At 38.6% G+C, this 20,405-nt stretch overlaps 1 protein-coding gene across 1 annotated transcript; it reads right to left on the bottom strand.

The window, feature by feature from the left end:
• Positions 1-816: 816 nt before the first annotated feature.
• Positions 817-15,725, bottom strand: rbms1a (RNA binding motif, single stranded interacting protein 1a). The gene is made up of 14 exons (XM_087793887.1): positions 15,384-15,725; positions 13,959-14,101; positions 11,242-11,300; positions 10,532-10,623; positions 8,676-8,833; positions 7,475-7,554; positions 7,304-7,401; positions 7,172-7,221; positions 7,003-7,093; positions 5,271-5,321; positions 4,536-4,637; positions 3,590-3,658; positions 3,325-3,399; positions 817-2,586 (listed from the first exon to the last, which is right to left on the bottom strand). Exons 1-13 carry the CDS (start codon positions 15,432-15,434, stop codon positions 3,331-3,333), a joined length of 1,113 nt encoding a protein of 370 aa, XP_087650013.1. The 5' UTR covers positions 15,435-15,725; the 3' UTR covers positions 817-2,586; positions 3,325-3,330.
• Between the last annotated feature and the right edge of the window lie 4,680 nt (positions 15,726-20,405).

The raw sequence follows: 20,405 nt of genomic DNA, 5'->3' as shown, positions 1-20,405 counted from the left end.
GAGAGCGAATCCGTGAAGACTGCGAGCCCAAAAATAGAGCAGGAAGGGAGCGAGGCATGAATCACACCGAGCACAGTTGTTGATCACCGGACACTGATTGAAAAAGACACCAAAGGAAATTGGGCCTTTGATTGTCAGCAGGGGGCAGATTTGTCATGCGGCGCCCCCTGCTGAAAGACGTGGGTACAACTTGATTATTCACTCGTCAGGCAACAGATATCGTTTTTTATAACATATATATTTCTATATTATTTTGATATGTTATTTTAAGCAGAAGATTATTTCTCTTTTCAATTTTAAATAATAATAATTCCTTTACTTATCTATTATAAAGGTTTCACGTTTTTACATTTTCTGAATATGCATGTTTTCATTAGTGTTTTTTTTGTGCGGAATCACCCTATGACCCTCCTGAGGGAATTAGTGGAATAATGTAATTAATTTAACGTTAAACAGTAATAACAGTTTGCTATTATTAACAAAAAAAACATTTTTAATACACATTATTAAATAATGTACGTTAATTAAATTCTGGTTATCATTTTTTGAATATGTCTTAAAGACACCTTTTATATTTTATTTTTTTAGAATTATCTTAACAAATTCATAATATCTGTTAGGATCATGTTTCTGATTTTTCTTTGTCACAATTTAACATTGTTTTTTTTAAAACTTTAAAAGTATTTTGTTCTTTTTTTTTGGGTTGTTCGTTGCCCTAACAAAAGCGACGTTACTTATTCAACAATAAAATAAGTATTGATGATGTTTAAACTGACATCGGTGAGGAGGTGGACATCAAATAAATAGAGTCAGGAGTGGAGTCTGAGAAAGAGAAGACTTTTATTAGGCATTATTTCAAATGTTTTCAAAGAAGGGAGGAAGGAGATGATTGTTTTCCAGGATCGGTTGAGGGTGAAGGGAAGCAACAAGGGGGGAAGGAAAGATTTACAATATCTTTTTTTTTTCTCAGCATTTTTAACAATACATTTTCAGATTTTTAAATTGCCATGAAGGTCCAAGTTTTGTGTCATCTTGAGAGCATTTTTACTGCTGCAGTATTGATCAAATAAAGCGACAGCGACCATTTTTCTTACAGCTTCACTCGGTAAATTCAGGTAGAAAAGGCAAAAGAAACCCACACATATAGTTCTCAAGCTCTTCACTGTAGTGTCAGGCGTCCACCAGGCATCACCCTCCATGTGGAGTTTAACCATGATTATTAATTTGTTAAAATAGTTTTCTTTTCACTTAAATTTGCTCTATCTTTGTGTGCACAGCTGACCCAACATTGACACACAAATTTCACCTTTTAGGTAATCTTTAAAGTGAAATAACAAAAGGCAGAAATAAAAAATAAAAAAAACAATCCTAATGCATGTAACCTGCATTTGTTTGTTCAAGCCAACTATTCAAAGGAAAGGCTAGAAGTTCTCTAAATGGAGCATCAAAACGGAAAGAAAAACGTGATCTTGGCAAAAAAAAACAAAACCACACACACACACACACGGAACAAAAAAGTGATGACAACAAAAGTGAGGTGGAGAACCATGCGTCTTTAAAAATGAGGAAGATAAAATGCTGCATGTGGGTGACAAACGGTAGAAGTTCTATTGAGCCAGCTCCTGAGCGTGGCTGTTGTTCTGCTTCATCCACGCTGGCGGTCAGGGCTCAACCTGCAAACCCTACGACACCAGCAGACTCAGAACCATGAGGTAGATCTTTGGTCACACTGACCGCAAAAAAAATAGCAAACAAAACTAAATCAAAAACCCAACCTGAAAGATGCCTGTTTGGTGTTCAACCTAAATTCCATAGGTTTCAGAAAAGTACAGCTCATGTCATTTCTAGAGTTTTGTTTTTTAAAAAAAGGAAGAAAAACAAGAGTTACCTTGTTTCGACTTTTGTCACCGTTCTTTTTTTCTCAGTATTGCAGCTGGACTCTCTTTTGTCTTTATTGCAACCAGAAGACCAGATAGCGGATCACTCGATGATTTCACACACTCTCACACACACACACTTGGATCAGCCGAGTAGAAACATGACAGGAAATCACGTTCCATGAGAAATGGTGAATGTTCGATGTGGCGTTAGGAAGGCACCGTTTCCAATAATAAATTTGATAATTCCTAATGAAATGGTTACCTGTATCAGGATTCTATTCAGTGACAAACACACAAAGTTTAGGCTTCAGCTAAGAAACAAGGTTTGCACGAATAAAATATCTCAAATCACAGATGAGTGGAACAAAAGCTCATGCACGAAATACCACGTCATACTATGGATGGTGGAAGTGGGGTTATGGGCGGGGAATGTTTGGGGTCCTCTGGCTTTTGTTTGAGAATCCTCAAAAAAAAGAGAAAAAGAAGAACATGTTCATTTTTATCAAAATAAATCTTTTTTTTTTTTTTTTTTTTTTTTTGATTAGCCCGACAGCTTGAGTCCATTTACACCATTTTTTTTTTTTTTTCACCACAAAGGTTGAGGCTGTGCAAAAAAAGTCCTGGTCCAATCAAAGAGGTCCACAGCTATGATGTCACTTTGATGTTGTCAGCAACTTTCCTCTGATTCATAAAATTAAAAATCAGCCTGGAAACACAGAGAGACCATTAGTTTGAAGACCCTTGATAGATATTCTTGCATTTAGCAGATGCTTTTCTCCAACAACGTTCACCCATTTACAAAGAAAACCACAAACTGATGGGAGTAGGCTGCAATGCAGGGAGCCAGCTCACCATCAGAAGCAGGAAACAGTCTTGTTTAGAGACACGACAAAATCTTATTCAGAGCCGGGATTGAACCCACAACCTCCTGGTGAACATTTCATATTTTTTTCTGGTTTTATTGATATTTGTTTGATTTGAGCCACTAGTATGTGCTTGAACTAAATCTTGACTATATTATAAAAGCTATATAATCGTTCATGTGGTATTTTATTCTTAACTATGTGACATTGAACCCGAGTCAAAAAAACTCAAGGTTAGATTTTCTGAAGTGCTTTTCAATGTTTGTTGCTCAATGTTTCCTTTTGACTTACTTTCATATCACAAAGATAATCTCCTTTGCTATAAATAACAATCTTTTGAATAATTGGTGTGGTAATCGTGGAGGATGGTTGTGACCAGGAGAATGATCAAGATGTAGGGAGATAACTTGCCGTGGAAAAACTCCTGCAGGCGAACGCTAGAAATAACTAATGCAGCAAATATTGGATTTGATTAAAATGAAAAGTTTTAGGATGATAAATATCTCGTTCGTTTTGACTGTGTACGTTGTTCAAAACGACCCTTTAATCGATGAGAGAAATGTAAAGACGTCCGTCTGTACCTGCGATTACTTGCCGAGCTGACTGTAGGGGGAAGAGTTGTTAGAAGAATCCACTTGCTGCTGCGTTCCGTTTTCCTGGAAAAGAACACGTCGTCTTTCAGTGTGATAATAAACCGTGTTATTAGTGTGTGCGATAATTGATGGTTTATGGCAGCGACCACTGCAAAAAAATGACTCAAAGCCTCCGGGGTTTTGAAGTCGTCTGCCAAATGTCTTTTGTGCTTTTACACAAAAGGGATAAAAAAAACAACTCATTTTCACTTACAGGGGCGGCCTGCAGGGGGGGATACTGAGGCATGTAGGCTCCTTGGACACCAGCGTTGGCTGCGATGTACTGTGGGAAGACAAATTAAAACATTTTTATTGGAGTTTTAATTGAAGAGTTTAACTCATTACAGCGTTTTGCTGTCAGTTTTTAGATATATTCATCAAGACATTATTGAGAATAGACTTGTGACGTGAGAAAACGGTGTTAACGGACAAACAAGTTCTTCAACAAACATCTTAAAGACGTTTTTATTTGTTCAGGCTTTTCCATGATTTTCTGGAACTCCTGTTGTGTTATCAGTTTTATCTTGCCCTTTAAATGATATACTTTATTGAATATTGTTTTGATTGTTTAAGCACTTTGTGACCCTGGTCTGGAAAAGCGCTATACAAATAAAAATTACTTACTTACTTACTCACAAGTTCTTATTTATCTATTGATTTAAAAACGTGTAATACTACAAATTATTAAAAGATGTCTAGAGTTTTTAGGCAAAATATAATTTCAATATATTTATATTCATAAATAACATTTTTATAATTATATATTACTTACTTACTTATTTTACAAGTATATATTTATATGTTAAATGATGACAAAACTATGATTTTCATTATGAAGTTTGCTTACTTACGATGAAATGAACAACATGTTTATTGTAAATTAATAGAAAATGAAGTTAAACGTGTTAATGTAAAAAATAATGTTGGCAACACTTGATACTACAAATTACAAGAAAGTACATGCATTTATGTTTAAAAATATGTTTTACAAGACCGAAGAGAAATACATGAGTTCATAGAGATCCAAGGCGGAACGCAGCAGCTGGAAAATGGCATCAGTGCCGGATTTATTTTGGGGCCCAATATATCCTTTCACTCAAGTAGCCCGAATAGAAATGAAGGTCTTCATGTGATGATTGTAAGAGAAGAACAGGACTCACCGCTCCAGTGTTGCCCAGTGCAAGCTGACCCATTTGCTGAGTAATCATGGCTGTAGGGTGCAGTGGCATGGAAGGATCGACAGATGGCGACATAACCGGAGCCTATAATAAAACAAAAAAGGACGTTATAAGGATTACCTTGTGAAAAATAAGAATATAACATTAAAAACAGTGGTTAAGTATAAGTGGCATTGAAAGTTAAAAAATCATTCCAGAGTGCCGATGATAAGTGTCAGTTATGACACTAGATCTGTGAAGAAAGAAATTAAGTGTTTGCTTGTTAAAAGGGGGGGATGGGTAGATGAACACAGACACTTGCTCCACTGGAAACCATCTGTTGGAAGAGTCAAAGAATCACAAGACTGTCTCTGCTTCAGGCATTTCCTGCTGGATCCAGAGAGAGGGAGGGGTGGTGGCTGAATGTCTGTAGTTGTTCCATTACACACACACACACACACACACGCACACACAGACGCACACAATTACACACAAAAGGACGGATGCAATTGAAATAACATGCCGGACATTTCCCCTCAAGCTTTTTTTTTTTCTTCTTCTACTTAGGGATATTTCTACTTTTTTTTTTTACTTTGCCAGTAACACTAGCATCTTAGTCAGAATAACGTCATGGTTACCGTTAGCGACGACACACACCCATTTCCTGCACACAGATGAAAGGGGTGTGGGGAGTGAAAGAAAGAGAGAGCAGGGAAGTAAAGAGGCAGCGTGTCTTACCGGGTGTTGCATGATATATGGTTGATGTGCCACCCAAGAATGACTCTGGACCTGATGAAAGTAGAAGGGAGAATCGTTTGTTAGTTCATGGGCCATTTTCTTCCTATTTAAGCAAACGATAATGAACATCAGAACACTAATAAAGAAGCTGAAGATGGAAAAAATAACGTTGTAAAGGCAGCATTAGAATCAGGTCAGACAAACACCCAAAGTTTGGATTTGAAGAGAGATGGGGGTCAATTTCACGATTGAGTAGAGGGAAGGGAAGGTCGGCTAAAAGCTGGAGCTCCTCTGCCCGTCAGGTGGGCCGAGGGTTCAGTGAGGTGGAAGGGAAAGGAAGATATTCAGGATGCGAGTGCAAGGATGCCCGACTATAGTGAGGGTGACGTCGTACTGTTAAATGACTTTGGGTTTAATTAAGATTTGACTTAATCTGCCTTATATCACTGCACCGTCTCAATTTAGGTCACTGGGTCAATTCTAACAGCAGTGGGTCAATCTATATGTCCTAAAAAAATTGGAACTACAGTGGATTGTTTCACAGTCACGCTTTGATGCTGGATCGTCATGGGACCTCTTTTTTTATGTATGCTGCACTGCACAAAAAACAACCTCTAAACCGTTTTCTCTTATTAAATGTGAAACGGGGAGTTGTGATATTCTCGTGCAATTTTAACTTGTATCTAGTAAAAATGTAAAAGATGTTTTTGATTGATTGTTGTTAGAAGAGTGAATTCATAAAATAAATTTAGTTTCAAAAACGTTTTTTATGACAAATCTTACTTTTTGTCATTATTTTATGTCGTATTGTATTTCAAAAACAAGAGGCTAAAAAGAGGCCCAGACTTTCTTCTCCACAGAAACCTCTACCAATGTACTCCTAGTATAAAGTCTAAAACATGGTCTTTCCCTTTCCACTGTGCCATGGGTCTCCCTCGAGGTGAACCATTCTCAAGAAAGGGGTTCAGGAATCACCCTGAAAATAAACTGGTTTCTCTAGATGTGTAGGTGTAGCACTATGAGTCTCCTTCAAATGACTGAGCTCCTCACTTGACCTCTAGGAAAGCGTCAAGAAGCTCATCTTATTTTGACTGCTTGTATCTGGGGACCAAAGTCTCAGACCCAGAGGAGCTAATTCTCATCCCAGCCTACTCATATCCCAGCGAGGACTCAATGTCCCCGTTTTGCAATAAGCATCGATGAGCTCTTTTGGTCACTAAACCAAAGACCCTCTCTTTGCTCTCTCCTTAAATCGTGTGCACATCACGAGTGATAAACGGCAGCCATTTAAAGCTAAATTTAAGTCTAAAGTGTGTGAAGAACGAACAATTCCAGCATCGTACCGAGGGATGAAAAGATCCTGCAGTTCTTGGACATAATTATGAAATTACTGAGAAGATTTCAGTAAAGGTCGATGTTACTATTGGACTCTCTGGTTTATGATCAAATCTTTCTTCACAGACCTTATGGCAGGAACATTTCAACCCACAATCTTGTCCGTGGTCATAATACGGCTTCCTCATTTGTAATACAAATAAAAACAATACTCCAAGTCAGCGATATGAGGCAACTTTTTAAATTCTTGCATGATCGACTCATCATACGTCACAAAGATCTGAGCGGATAACATGTCGGGTGGCCTGGAGCACAAGTAACATTCCTACATCTTCTTCAAAGAGAAACCAATATGACTTTGGAAGAAGATTTAGTTACAAACAGAAACGAGCTGTACCTGGTAAGCAGAGACGGGAGACATGTAGGGAGACATTGTCGGCTGAACAGTCATTATCCTGTTGGTGACTGGATACGGGGAAGGATAGTATCTGTGTGTCGTGGAGAGAACGGGAAGTTTTTATCAGAAACATTTCGTTAATATGCTTTTTACATGTTCATCATCGTACCCGTTCTGTAGAGCTGCTGATGAGGGGTCGTAGGTCAAAGTCATAGCACCCTGTCGAAATCAGACGTTCATACATTTAGTTATGCCGAGTTGACAGTTGTTCATGGGTGGTTAGAAAATTGTGGACACGCACTAGTCTGAGATCCGTCTGTCCATTAGGAATAAATCCACCGTGAGAGTGTTTCTTCCTCTGACTGTCTGCAAACTTGCACAACAAGGGCTGAGACGGAGCTGTGGGAGGAGGCAGAGCAAAGTTAAAAAGCCGCACAAACAATCCTTTGATGAACCAGAAGCTGTTGCCTACCCATAGTTCCTGGAGCAATCTTGATGAATTTCCCGTTGAAATGTGAGATTACTGCGTTACACTGTTCTGTTGTGTCCATCCTGAACACAAGGTTGAAGGTAAATTAATATAGCAACTTGTCATTTATCCTTATGATGAAACAGTAGATGTAGATCTCAACAAGCGATGCATTTAAATCTTTCTACTGCTTCTTTTGTTGGGGATATGGGTCAGTGTTTTGAGGGGCCGTCAAACAAATTAATTCTAAAAATCCAAAATACTTGTACTGATATTGATAGTATAAAAAATGATGCTCCAATCATGTAGATTATTAAGGTTTTTTGTTAATGGAAGTTTTGTTATGTCGTTTATGTTATGTTATGTGAAAATAATTTAAATAATTTGTGTAAAAAACAAAAAATATGAATTTAACATGATGTTATAATGTGTCTATTCCTCAACCATGACCTCATTCCTCCAGTCATTATAAAAACACACGTCAAATAAACTGACTGCTTCCATGATTCAAGAATTGTTCATAAATCAATATGAAATAAGGAAATCCCTCTTTTACCAAATATCAATGTTTACCAGAAATTTCATTTAAATACATCCAAAGGTTTTTAAGTTATTTTCCTTAAGGACAAAATAACTTAAAATGACAGCCTTGTTGGATATTTTTTAAATGTTGCCGATGTACTTATGTAATTCACATAAATGAATTTACTTTCTGCTTCCTGCAATTATTCAGTAGTAATTCCACTTTCTAGTCTAATGATTGAGGTCCAGCAAAACTGTCAAATATTTGAAAGAAAAACACCTTTCTTTATTTACCTATATTGAAAATCATCAAAATAAAGATGTAGTACGATAATTTAGTTTCTCAGTTCAGGTCAAAAGCTTCAGGAAGGTAAAGGTTCCGTGTGCTTAGTTGACATTAGCGTGTTTGCTTTCACTTGTTGACTGAAATGTAAATACAGAAGATGCACCTTTGTTTGTCTGCTGGCTTAGTAATTCTTAGTCGTAGTGTCAGTTCTGTGTTCATAAAGTTATAATAAAGCATATCTAGTGACCCAAGAGTGTGTGTCTGTTGGAGCATTTAATCATGTTTTTCCGTGACACGTTAAGTTTCAATGCGTTGCTGAAGGTCTTGATTCACTGCGGGGTCGGCAAACACATGAGAGGGAGTTATTCTTATTATTCTTTGTCTTGTATGACTAACCTGGCGAAGCCGACGCCTCTGCTATTGCCACTGTAGTCCCTGAGGATCCTCGTGGACACGACCTGGCCGAAGGACTGCAGCATGCTCTCCAGCTCTTTCTCATCCACAGAAAGAGGCAGATTGGAAATATATAAATTTGTAGGATCCTGTTCTTGTTGCTGTAAAAAGAAGTAGAGATTAATGTCTGACATTATTTTTTAAATCATGTTAAAACATCTACAAAGGTAGAATATTGTCTAATTAGAGACTTTTAATTTATTTTTAGGGTTTCTACATGTACTAATGTTTATTGTGTTTGATTATTAATCTTTTACCATAAGTATTAGTAGTGTGAGAAAATATTTATACTCCAATTGTTTTTTTCATGATACTGACAATAATCATTATTCCACAGCACCGATTCAAGTTTTTTGCATTTGTTATAAGTTCTTATTTTGGGCTTTCAAATCAAATTCTATTTTTTGTCATAGTTATTTTATGGTTTACATTTCAATTGTCTGTAAAATAAAATAAATGAATTCTTTTTTTTAAAATTTATAGTTAACATTTGAATACAAAACTTCCGTCCCCAAAATAGCAGCAAAAATTAAGTTCTCCGAAGCTTGAGTAATGAAATCCTGCTTGATATGGGGTGTGACTGAGGACGAGAGGATACAGTTGACTCCAGCAGCTTTAAAAGCTGATGTTCGGACATATATTTTGGTTTCAAAACAAATGAAAGCAGTTACAGCTTCATCAAGAGTTGTGTGGTTTGTAAATTCTGCACCAGAGTCAAGTACTTGGACAATACTACAAATATAACATTGTTACTAGAGTATCGCAATATATCGTTGCCCCTGTTAGGTGATACACGTCGTATCGCCAAATTATTTCAAATAAACACCCCTGATTATTATTTAATTATTGTATTGATATTATTGTTTATATTATTATTTTGAAAATGTGTACTGAATGTTCTTATATAATGTGCATTGAAATTTTTATCTTTTTTCTCATCTTTTTTTTTTACAAATTCCCAAATGTGCAAAAAATAAAAACCAAATACATTTGTATTGAAGAGAGCAATACAAATGGCTGCCATCTACGCCATGTTAAATATATCAGGGGCAGGGACAGGAATTTGGTTACACACATCGTAGTGTTTTCAATGCACAAACACGCACACCGACACAAACATACAGAGCGAGTGTTCGTCTGCAGAGGCCTGGAGTCTCTCTAGCCTTGCCTAGAAACAGCAGGAGAGCCTCGTAGCCAAGCTACTGCCACACACAAGCTGCACTCTGCCATGTTTGTTCCAAGCAGATCTGGTCTACAGAGACTAACCCTGCATTAATTAACTCTCACCCTTGAATTGATGCACAGAAACACATGCCAGGCTGGAAGACTGAAGGGAATGAAAAAAAAAGTGATGATCTGCAGAAAGTCCACCCAACTACAAGGCATCACAGATGTGATGCATAAACACTTGCGTGTCAGCTGGAAGTATCTCAGAATACACTCAGTAGAGGGCTCCACCGAGTGACGGGCGAAGGCGATTCAATGCAGATCTGACAGAAATCGCCACGCATGGCCGCTCACCGCCAACACTCGGGAGTGGTATACCCCCGTATGAATGTGCGTTCGTGTGACACACATCGACAGGTTAGGTGGTAAACAAAAGAATCGACATCTGGTTGGTACAGTGAACGTAAACGGGGTCACGGGGGAAAAAAAACGGCTCGTCAGCTGAGCACATGTGACCACCACGCTAATGTCATTCTCTAGCACACACTTGGTGGATGCATTGTGAGAACAACAATCACGTAGCGGGGAGAACAAACGCACAAAAAAACACACACCCCTCAATACTAACTCACCTTGGCCATCTGCGCCTGAATGCCGCTGGTTTTCAGAGCATGTACGGCTTTTAAAGCAGCTGCCGGGCTGTCAAAGTCCACAAAGCCGTAACCTGTCGTGGCAAAGAGAAGCATTTTACACACTGGGGAACTGGACAGAAAGCGTTACACGCATGTGCGTTCACCGGTAATCAGATAGTGTTTGACCAACTTGGATGTTGAGATAAAACGAATTGTATTATAGGCAGGAAGCACATTGCAGTCAAAGAGAAGTCTCTAGACCTGCTTAAATTGATGTCTTGCTCAAGGGGGACCAAGACTGGCTCAGCATGGCCGTTACCAATTAAAATATTTGACTACTTACGGTTATAAAAAAGCAATGGTAATTTAGCTTCGACAACATCACATTTCGACCGTTAGACTTGTACATTTTACAATTATTCAGCTTCATGCTTTCTGAAATATAATACAGAAACTGAAACTGATGACTTCTTTGATATATAATAAAGGCTTCACATGTGGTTTCGTGTGAAGTTAATATCCTGAGGGCTGTGCAATAATAGTGATAATAATCATCGTATTTAGATATTTCAGACATTCAGTAGTCATGAGGTGCTTTACATACGACACGTCAACATAAATAATGTAAAATCGAATTGAGGCAAAAGTTACATTCATCAATACATTTTTGCAAAGGTTGAAAATGAACAAATGAAAGTGGTTTTACGCACCTTTACATTTGTTGGTGGTCTTGTCCAGGATTGCCTTCGCCGACTGTATCTTTCCATACCTAAACATGAAACAAAAGACTTGAATAAAAAGTGAAGTTTGATCGACAAATGGTCAGTAGCTTCTGTCTGACGGTGGATTTAGCTAGCTTGCTAGCTTCTATCGGTCCGTAATGAAACTCATCCTCTCCACAATTGCTCCTCTTTAAGCTTTTTATATTTAAAAACATATTACTATTGATTGAGAATTGTCACCAACACACAACCGACTAATTGAATTGATGTCAATAAAATAAATATATACAGTATCTCAGTGAACATTGTTGAGGAGGCTAATTTGTTAGCCTAGCTACATTAAGAAACCACTTTAACCGTTTTTATCGTAGCATTTATTAAAATGAACTGCAGTGTGACGGTTACTTCCTTCCTCCCGAGGCCACCAGTTGGGAGAACAGCTCACAGATTTAAATATTTATGAAATATGTATATTAACCGGCCATTTTCTGAGTTTTTACATTGAGTAGCTTAAGTACAAATAGAATAAAATGGAATAACTCAAAAGCAAAAAGCATAAATTTAGTCTGAACCACCAGCGTATTTAATAAATATCTTCACGTCAATACTATTAAATACTATTTTGGCGTTCACTGGATCACGGAAACAAACTAATAACCCGCGCAGAGACCGCGCCCCTTCTATGACATCACCAAACAAAGCAGCTTTCATTTTGGACAAACAGCAACCACTCGGAGGAAGAACAAAAAACAGCTGCTGCTGCTGCTGTAGCTCCATGAGCGAAGAGCGCTGACCATATGCCTGTGAATCAACGCTTATATCTCCATTATATCATTGTATCAATTTATTTGATTATTATTCATTTATTTAACCTAACATGAGCTTTTACTTTTATGTGGAATTCAATAAAACAATACATATGTCATTGATAATAAAGCTAATAATCTTAACTCATCTTAATGACTTATTGTTTGTCCCTTTTTCCCAAGACAATGCTTTTGAACTTAACAAAGTACTGGATTGTTATTTGGTTCCATTTTACATGCATCAGACTTGAACACCATGTTACATACATGATACACACAATGAGTGCCACCATATCTTCTCATATTTCCTGGGATTTTGTTACAATATCCCCACAGTTTGTCCTCCTGAGATGGCCAAACCTGTCCCTCCGATTTACTCATTTCAGATCTTGTCCTTCTTAGTCACTCCCAAATACATCCTCGGTATCTTCATCACTGCCACTTCTAACTCCTGTCACCATCTCTGACGCACACGATATGGCAGGTGTCCTTAATGTCCTATAATCCTTTCACTCTTGTTCCGACTCTTCATTCTGTTCCGCCCTGCCCGAATTCTCTTCTTCACCTCTCGTGACCCGTGTCTGAAACTCTGTATGACATCCAAAATACCTGAGCTCATCCGTCCAAATTCCTTTAATATTCAGACTCGCTTCTACTGAGCTTCTTTCCTATTCTGTCCATCATTCTCATTCGTTTTACAAACCATTTGATCATAAGCAACTATCTGAATGGATGTGGAGTATTCTTCAATTCAATTCAATGACAATCCTGGGGTTTAAAAACCTTTCATACACTGATGTTAAAGTGAAAATGCTTTTTGTAAATTCCATTAAAAGTTATGTTATGATACGTTACATTTTGCCTTGTTACATTTATAATAATGTACAAATCGACGACTATACCAGATAAATGTATGAGTATGTATGGTATATCCAGTAGGAAGTTTCTTCACTGAGCTCAGGTGAGACTTTGACTCGCATGTTTTCTGATTGATGCTCCAATTTGACTCAAAGCTTCGGCGATACCACCAAGGCCAAGGTCTCGTACCAGAGGTGCAATAATGTCACGATCACCCCATATTGAAACAGGAGTGTTAGGGGAGCTATTGAGCTTCAAAATGGGTACAACAAGTCCAGCTCCTATTGATTCGCCACAGGACTGTCGACTCATGGAGCACAGGATTCTAGCTTTAGTTCTGCTAATATAGTGGTCTTGAATCATGAGGGTTGTACTGGTAGTTTGTATAATTTCTCTAAAAAATATGATTCTAAATTAATATAATTCAACAAATGGTGATTTTCTAATATCTACTGGTGGCGGACACTAGGGGGCAGTTAAGAGTGATTTCAAACCCAGCAGTCTCCTCATGTTCTGGGGCTTTACAAGTAAGATAATATTTTCTCTAAAACCCACCTCTATTTATGGCCCCTATCTTGATATATACCACCTTCCAAAGTAGAACACGTTCCCTGTAAATACTATATTTAACACCTTCTGTCGCAGCAGCTTTGTGAGATTATGATCAGCCAAGATAATCTTTCCAATATAATTCTTAAAACCATTTAATTAATTCTCTGCTGCTGCAAAAAAGAAACAATAACATCAAGAGGCAATATTAAAAGATGAATGAAACAGGTTTCTTGAGGAAAAAAATGCATGTGTTTAAAAGTTTAAGTGAGTTTATTCTCACAGTATTTCTATAATACATCACAGCAGGAGCTCCAACACTAGATCAACAATGAAATGTTCATTATGCTAATCTGATGATCTACCTTCTACAGCCTGCAACCACATTTTTATTTAGCAGAATCTTGTTTTACTAAGTGTGGTTGGTGTCCCATTCTATTTTTAGGGTGACCCTCCCGGTGAAAGCATCGTTCATAAAACATGCATACTGACTGGTGACAGAGCTTGACCAAGTCCAGGTCCGTGGTGGCGGGAGGCAGTCCACGGATGTAGAGGTTGGTCTTGCTCAGCTGCTCCAGGCCTGTGCTGCTGCTGTTGCTGCTGCTGCTGGGACTGGACGGAGTCATCGGGTAGGACTGCACACAGGGAACGCACTGTTAGAAACCAGCTCTAATTTAAGCACCAGGTCCAAAGAATATCATCACAAGGAGATTAAAAAAAAAAAAAAGAAGAAGATCACAATCGCCTTTAAACAAGGCAGATGTTAGATATTAACTGATGGATCTCTTGAAAGGCTGTGTTAATAAATGACTCCTTAAAAAGTAATTAAATATTCTATTTATGTCGTCCATCTTGCAGTATTTTATAATTCCTATTTTCTCCAGGACCATGCCAAAACCATGCTGCTCTGTGAAGCATTTCCTTCCTCTTACTCATTCATTAAAATAGCTCCCAGCCACCCAAACCCTCTCTAGATCCGACCAAAGACAAAGCATGGCAGAATCGCACCATCTGTCCATAACCAAAGGACAATCCGCTCCAGCACCCAGAGCCATGGATACAAACACAGGCCAACAAGAAACACAGCTATTTTCTGCACTCATGTGACACTGATAAAAAAAAAAAAAATCTTCATCCACTCTTTAACGTTAGTGTGTGGATTCAAAATACCTGTGAAAATGTTAGGCCTTTTCCCAGGGGGTTCATTAGTGTTGAAATAAAATGGGGCGTGTGTATATATGCATTAGATTGTCAGTCAAGGTGAAGAAGGCGGGACTTGATGTAGACATTTCCTGTGTGAATGGATTTGTTCAGCCATCAATTCTGCCCTGGAAATGATTCCCCAGCACTTCTGGGTTTGATAAATATGAATCGCGGATATACGTGAAGATGAAAAAGATTTACTCGGGACTGGGATCCACTTTCAATCATGGCCATAAAAGACCCCCCCACCCCTGCTTTCCTCATCCCCCTCCATTACCTGCATCCCAATCTAAAGGGCCTTGGATTAGCTCTTTCTTTTCCACCTGAGGTCAGAATGGAGGATGCAGGCGAGAGCTCACCAAGCACATGAGCTCACCCCCCAGAATGCATTAACCTATAAAATGGAGGGGGGGGAGTACAATAGCAGTGGTGCATATTGACCAGCAAACAAGGTTATATGGACACATGATAATGAAAGTCAGTAGGATGGGGGTCAGCAGCTGGTTACATCCCTCCATCGAGCCTATCACAGGATCAGCATCCTGTGGGTCCAATCGGCCCTCATTTTTTGGATCATCTATCCCTCGGATTCCATTAAAAAACCTCATAGTATCGAGAAGGAATCCAACCCTTCAATGTCATTTTAAGGTACATTGAAGATCGTTTTAGTAAAAGCTTTGATAAGAACTGAAAGGAAATCGTCGGATCGCTTACCTGCTTACGAGTGGTGGTCTTCATCGGGTTTCCTGGGTTGGCGAAGATCATCTTGGATTGTTTCTGAGATGTCGAATTTTAAAAGTTAAATCCCCCAAAAAAGAAAAATCGCGGCGCAGTTCCGGCAAAGATGGAAGCGGTTAAATGGTGAATGCAGTACAAAAAAAAAACACAACTAGCTGGCTTCACAACATCCACATTCTGATCGCTGGGTTCTCATTTATCAAGTGTGTAACTGTCCTATGACCCCGCATATAGGTCTACTGACACATCTATACCGTCACACCAGGCGATCGACCGAGCCTCCGGTCCAGTTCATTGATCTACGACGTCCTGGTGCAGCCGCTCCACAGTCCCACCTACTACAGGCGGGACCACGCGCGGCCGGGCGGGGGTTTCCGGGCCAACCGATCCAACCAATCATATTTATCAAAACTCGCAATACACATTTAAATGTCGTGAAAATCGCTTGTTTTCTAGTCTTTACACGATGATGTTAAAAGTCGCTAAATATCAAGCTTGTTTTCAGAATCCATTGGAATGGTTTACAATTCGACTCCCCCTCCCGCGTTGGTATCGTCCGCACATACCGAGCATTCTTTACCCCCACCTCCTCCAACCACACACATACACTCTCGCGCGCGTGCACGCGAGTACACGCGCGCACACACTTCCTCTTCCACCCCTCCCCCATCCGACACACTACATGTCAGAGAATCAGGATGCAATGAAATATAAGCAGGCGCTGGCCTGAGCTGGAGGTCACACACACACACACACACCCCACACTGTGTGTGTGTGTGTGAGAGAGGTTTGATCGTGACGAGAGCCTTCATGACAATATGTTCACCAGCGACGTTTCATTTGCACCTACAACTTCTCACTGGAGATATGTATGTAGGGTGAGAACTGCACAAATGCACGGGTCAGTGGTATCATTCATATCACTTCCATTCATGCATGTTCCCATTAGAACCTCCAACCACAATCAATCATTTCATTAAATACATTTATCAATATAATATTCTGATCTAGTTTGTGGAGGAGGAAGAAAAAAATGTGTGTTCTTTCATGTCTGTAACGTGAACCATATGTCAAGTGCATTAAGAGGATTCTCAAGTCAAATTCCTTGACCATTCAAGCTGAGCCTGATATTGTTCAGTCTGACCCCCGAAGACCCCTCGGTACTCTCCCCCGGCACGGGCCCTTTTTTGAGGTGTTGTCTCCACACAGAGGGAGGAACAGCCTCCCTCATTAGTTTACCCCCCCACTACCCCCCTAAAAATGTATAACGAATAATAGAATAATAAACTTCAATATTTAACGTACTTGTTTAAAGAACTTACTTTATACTAGAGCAGAAGTCCATAGGAAGTATATGTTGACAGAATGCTAAATGCTACTTCAACATTTTTCAATGATGGTCGTCCAAAGGTGCACTCAAAAGAAAAGTCTCTCGAGATGTATTATACAGTTTTATATTTACAGAAAACATGACTAGATGTCCCTCAGAATGAAGGAAACTTGAAGGATCGCATCTGTAAAGCTAGCGCTAGCTCTAAGTCTTTCTTAAACCAGATGATCTTGTATTAAAAAACCTGACACAATTACACGGACAGAGAGTGGCGGCATTATTATTATTATTATTACAGGGGCCAAAATCCTTGAGCTGTTGCTGGCCCAACGTATACATTTACCTGTTATACATATTAAACTGTGTGTAGCAGGACGTGTTCCTTTGACCACATTTTTTTTACCGTTATTGATGGTCTCTGTATATTTGTTGACATGTTCCTTATAGTGACAAAAAACTGGCACTTTCGCCGGTCACAATTTATCTACTTTGGCTGGGCCACATACGAGGGTGGTTGCTTCTGGAAAACAGTTTTGTAACTTCAGATGCGTTGGGAATGTTAATTGTTCAAATTGGGAACTTCACTTAAAGCACTTATGCTGGGAAGCACTTTTCAAGCAAAAGAGATTCTGGATCGGTCACACGATGTGCTTGAAGGAAACAGAAAAGGTCAGAATAAAACGGAGCTGATGCGAGCTCACACAAATACTCGGAGGGACGTCAACATTCCGGATTATCAGGGACCAATGATTGAGGTTTTTTTGTTTGAGGCTTTCATCTTAAGTGCATCACATAAGAGCTGAAGTCGGACATTTCTTGTAAATATCTTGCACATGGGGAAAATGGAGAACGGTTAAAAGTGACACAATATATTTACTTAGAAAAACAAGTGTTTTTGTGCACACGTTTATGGATTTTTAATAGCATTTATAAACATACTAATGTTCAAATATGTTCTATCTCATTGAATTGTCTCTTTTTACTGTTCATCTATCAGTCTTTTAGCAAAAATAACTAAAAACAATTGTTGTTCCTGTCACAAGAAACATGATAACTTTGGCGTCACCATCTGAATCCATGGACTTTTTGAAGGATTTTTCACTATGTAGAAACAAGCTGCTTCGACAATGTCCGAGCGTGTTTTTGAACCCTACTGCCAAATTTAACATACTTACATATTTGGATGAAACAAATGTCTGGAGGTGTGATAGAAGAAGGTAAACATTCGCAAATCAAATACCGCACAAAATGGCCACCACAGAGAATAGCATGCAAATTCACACATATAGTGGAATAGCATTAAAAAAATGCAGGCACAGAGAGGAGAGTGTGGCATTGAAAATGTTTTGGAATGATAGTTTCAAGTATTAGTGAAGATACACAGTTTCCGTTGGAGATTTCTCAATTCAATCATGGGACCTTATTAAGACATCTTTTCTTGGAAATGAGGTGAAAGTAGTGAGTCAGATTAAAACTACTGACTCTAGACTAGCTTTGGATATATCAGATATTCCCTTTTTGTTTTTTTCCGGCTGGATGGATTCGGGTTTCAAGCCGGTATCAAGTTACGAGACAAGTCGGATGTTCTTGGAAAGTCCAATCATTCCTGAGTGAATTCCTGGAGATGGTTTCCCATGATTGCTCTGCAGAGTTTTTTGTATATTAACCACTAAAACTGACCCACACCTTGAAACATTTCTACTATCAACCACACGTTTTATAAATACTGCTGATGTAGAATTCCATCACATAGTACTTTGAACTATTTTCAAAAGTGTAAAATAGGTCATCTCATCGTTTCTCTTTTGTTCTTGTGAAAATCAATTCCCTTCTGCTTTGATTTATTAAAGAAGCTCTCAGAAATCACTCTCCTCTAGAGGTTGAATGGGCTTTGAATTGAATAAACGGAAACCCGTCAGCCAATCACAAGCAAGGGAGAGCCGATCGAGAGATCGTCGAGTCAGCAATAACGATTGAACAAACAGTAAACAATGTCTTGTTGATTGTTTTCCTTACTGTCCCAACCCTGATCGAGATATTGCTGACATCGGTTCGCTTCTGTTGTTTGACAACATGGCACCAGCATCTGCCCATCACGTCTCTCAGCTAAGGTGCTCCTACTATTGGCGCCCCAACATGATTACTCAGCGTTCAAGTTCTACACGTCCATGGATGCATCTTGAAAATAAAAAGTTGTCGTCGCTTTTTGTTTCTCACCTGCAGAAAAAGTAAACCGCTGAGCTTCAGCAATTACCAGATAGTGCTGCCACGAGTGTTTCCTATCTCAAGGAAGCACATCCTGGTCAAGAGTGCTTGGAGGATTTAATATGTGGAGGCCCCAGGAGGTCCCACGGGTGTGGGGAGGGAGGGACCGAAGAATGTGGATCAGTTTCTGCTCCTCCAACAAGAGAGAAAACTGAGGAATTTGGTAGAGATCAACCGGCCAACTCCTCCAGCCGACCTGTCTGGCAGGGTCGTTTGGCCGCCGTCGCGAGATGGTGTACGTCGTTCTACGAGGTGACAACTGTCTGGCTGGAACAAAACCCAACGGAGAAGTTTTTCTTTCAGAAGCGTGGCTGATGGTGTGGTTTGCCTCGGGGTTTGCGAGTCCTGTGGGAATAGTGAAATTCTTGCACATTGAAATTTGAGACTGTAGAAGCATGAGAACAGCTCCGTGTGTTACACTTTTTAAAGCTTCAGATCGCTATTTCAATTTCTTTTCTAGCAGCTTTTACTGTTAAAAAACTATATCTCCAGTTGTCACGGGGCGTTTGGCAATACATCTTTTTAAAAAAAAATCACATTTATTTTAAGCATTACCATAAGCCATACAAGATCGGAAATAAACAATTTTTGATTACAATTTCTGTAATAAATAAAGGTTCAACTTCCAATATTTCCCAAAACATTTTTTTTAAAAAGCCACTCATTTCTTACCCTGTCCTTTAACGGCCCTGCTTGTGCTGGATTATTTCCCAGCTACTCAGGGCAAGAGGCAGGGTAGAGGTCAGTATATGGAAGTGAATGTTTGCCATTAGATTTTGAATTTGAATTGCTGACATCATCAAAATCAGACTTAGAATTTTACATCACATTGTTTTACTCATTGACTTTTACACTGATTTTATTCATTCATTGAAAAAAAACACCATTGTTTTTTTTCACAATTTGTTTGATTTTTAAGTTTCATTGTGTAAAAAAATGCAATAATAATAATAATAATAAAACTAAATGTTAAAAAAGATCAATTTAAAAAAAAATTAAATGTAAAAAAAACAAATGTCAATGAAATAATGTGTAAAAAATGTAGCGTTAAGATCTGGGCAACCAAGGAGAAGTATGGAAGTAAATCTGCGCCATCACACTTCGATTATAAATTTCTAACACTGAATTTTTACAGCAACAAAATGAGACTTTGAATTTGTAAAATTTGAAGCAGTTTTATTTATTCGCTAGTCTATTTTTTTCAATTCATTAATACAATGTAAAACAATTCAATGTCAAATTCAAAATCTGATTTTGTTGCTGTAAGAAATGTAATGAAATTAATATTAAAGGCATACATTTACTTCCATCACACGACAGATATACAGTAAAGACACGCTCGCTCTCTATAATCTTTGGACAATTGAGAGTCATGTGTGTTTTTGGACTGTGCCTGGAGGAAA

The sequence above is a fragment of the Callionymus lyra genome, chromosome 6 (genome assembly GCF_982586985.1).
Source record: "Callionymus lyra chromosome 6, fCalLyr1.hap1.1, whole genome shotgun sequence".
In the NCBI taxonomy this organism is placed as follows: domain Eukaryota; kingdom Metazoa; phylum Chordata; class Actinopteri; order Syngnathiformes; family Callionymidae; genus Callionymus; species Callionymus lyra.
The sequence above is the reverse complement of the archived record's forward strand: the minus strand, read 5'-3'. Positions and strand labels throughout refer to the sequence as shown.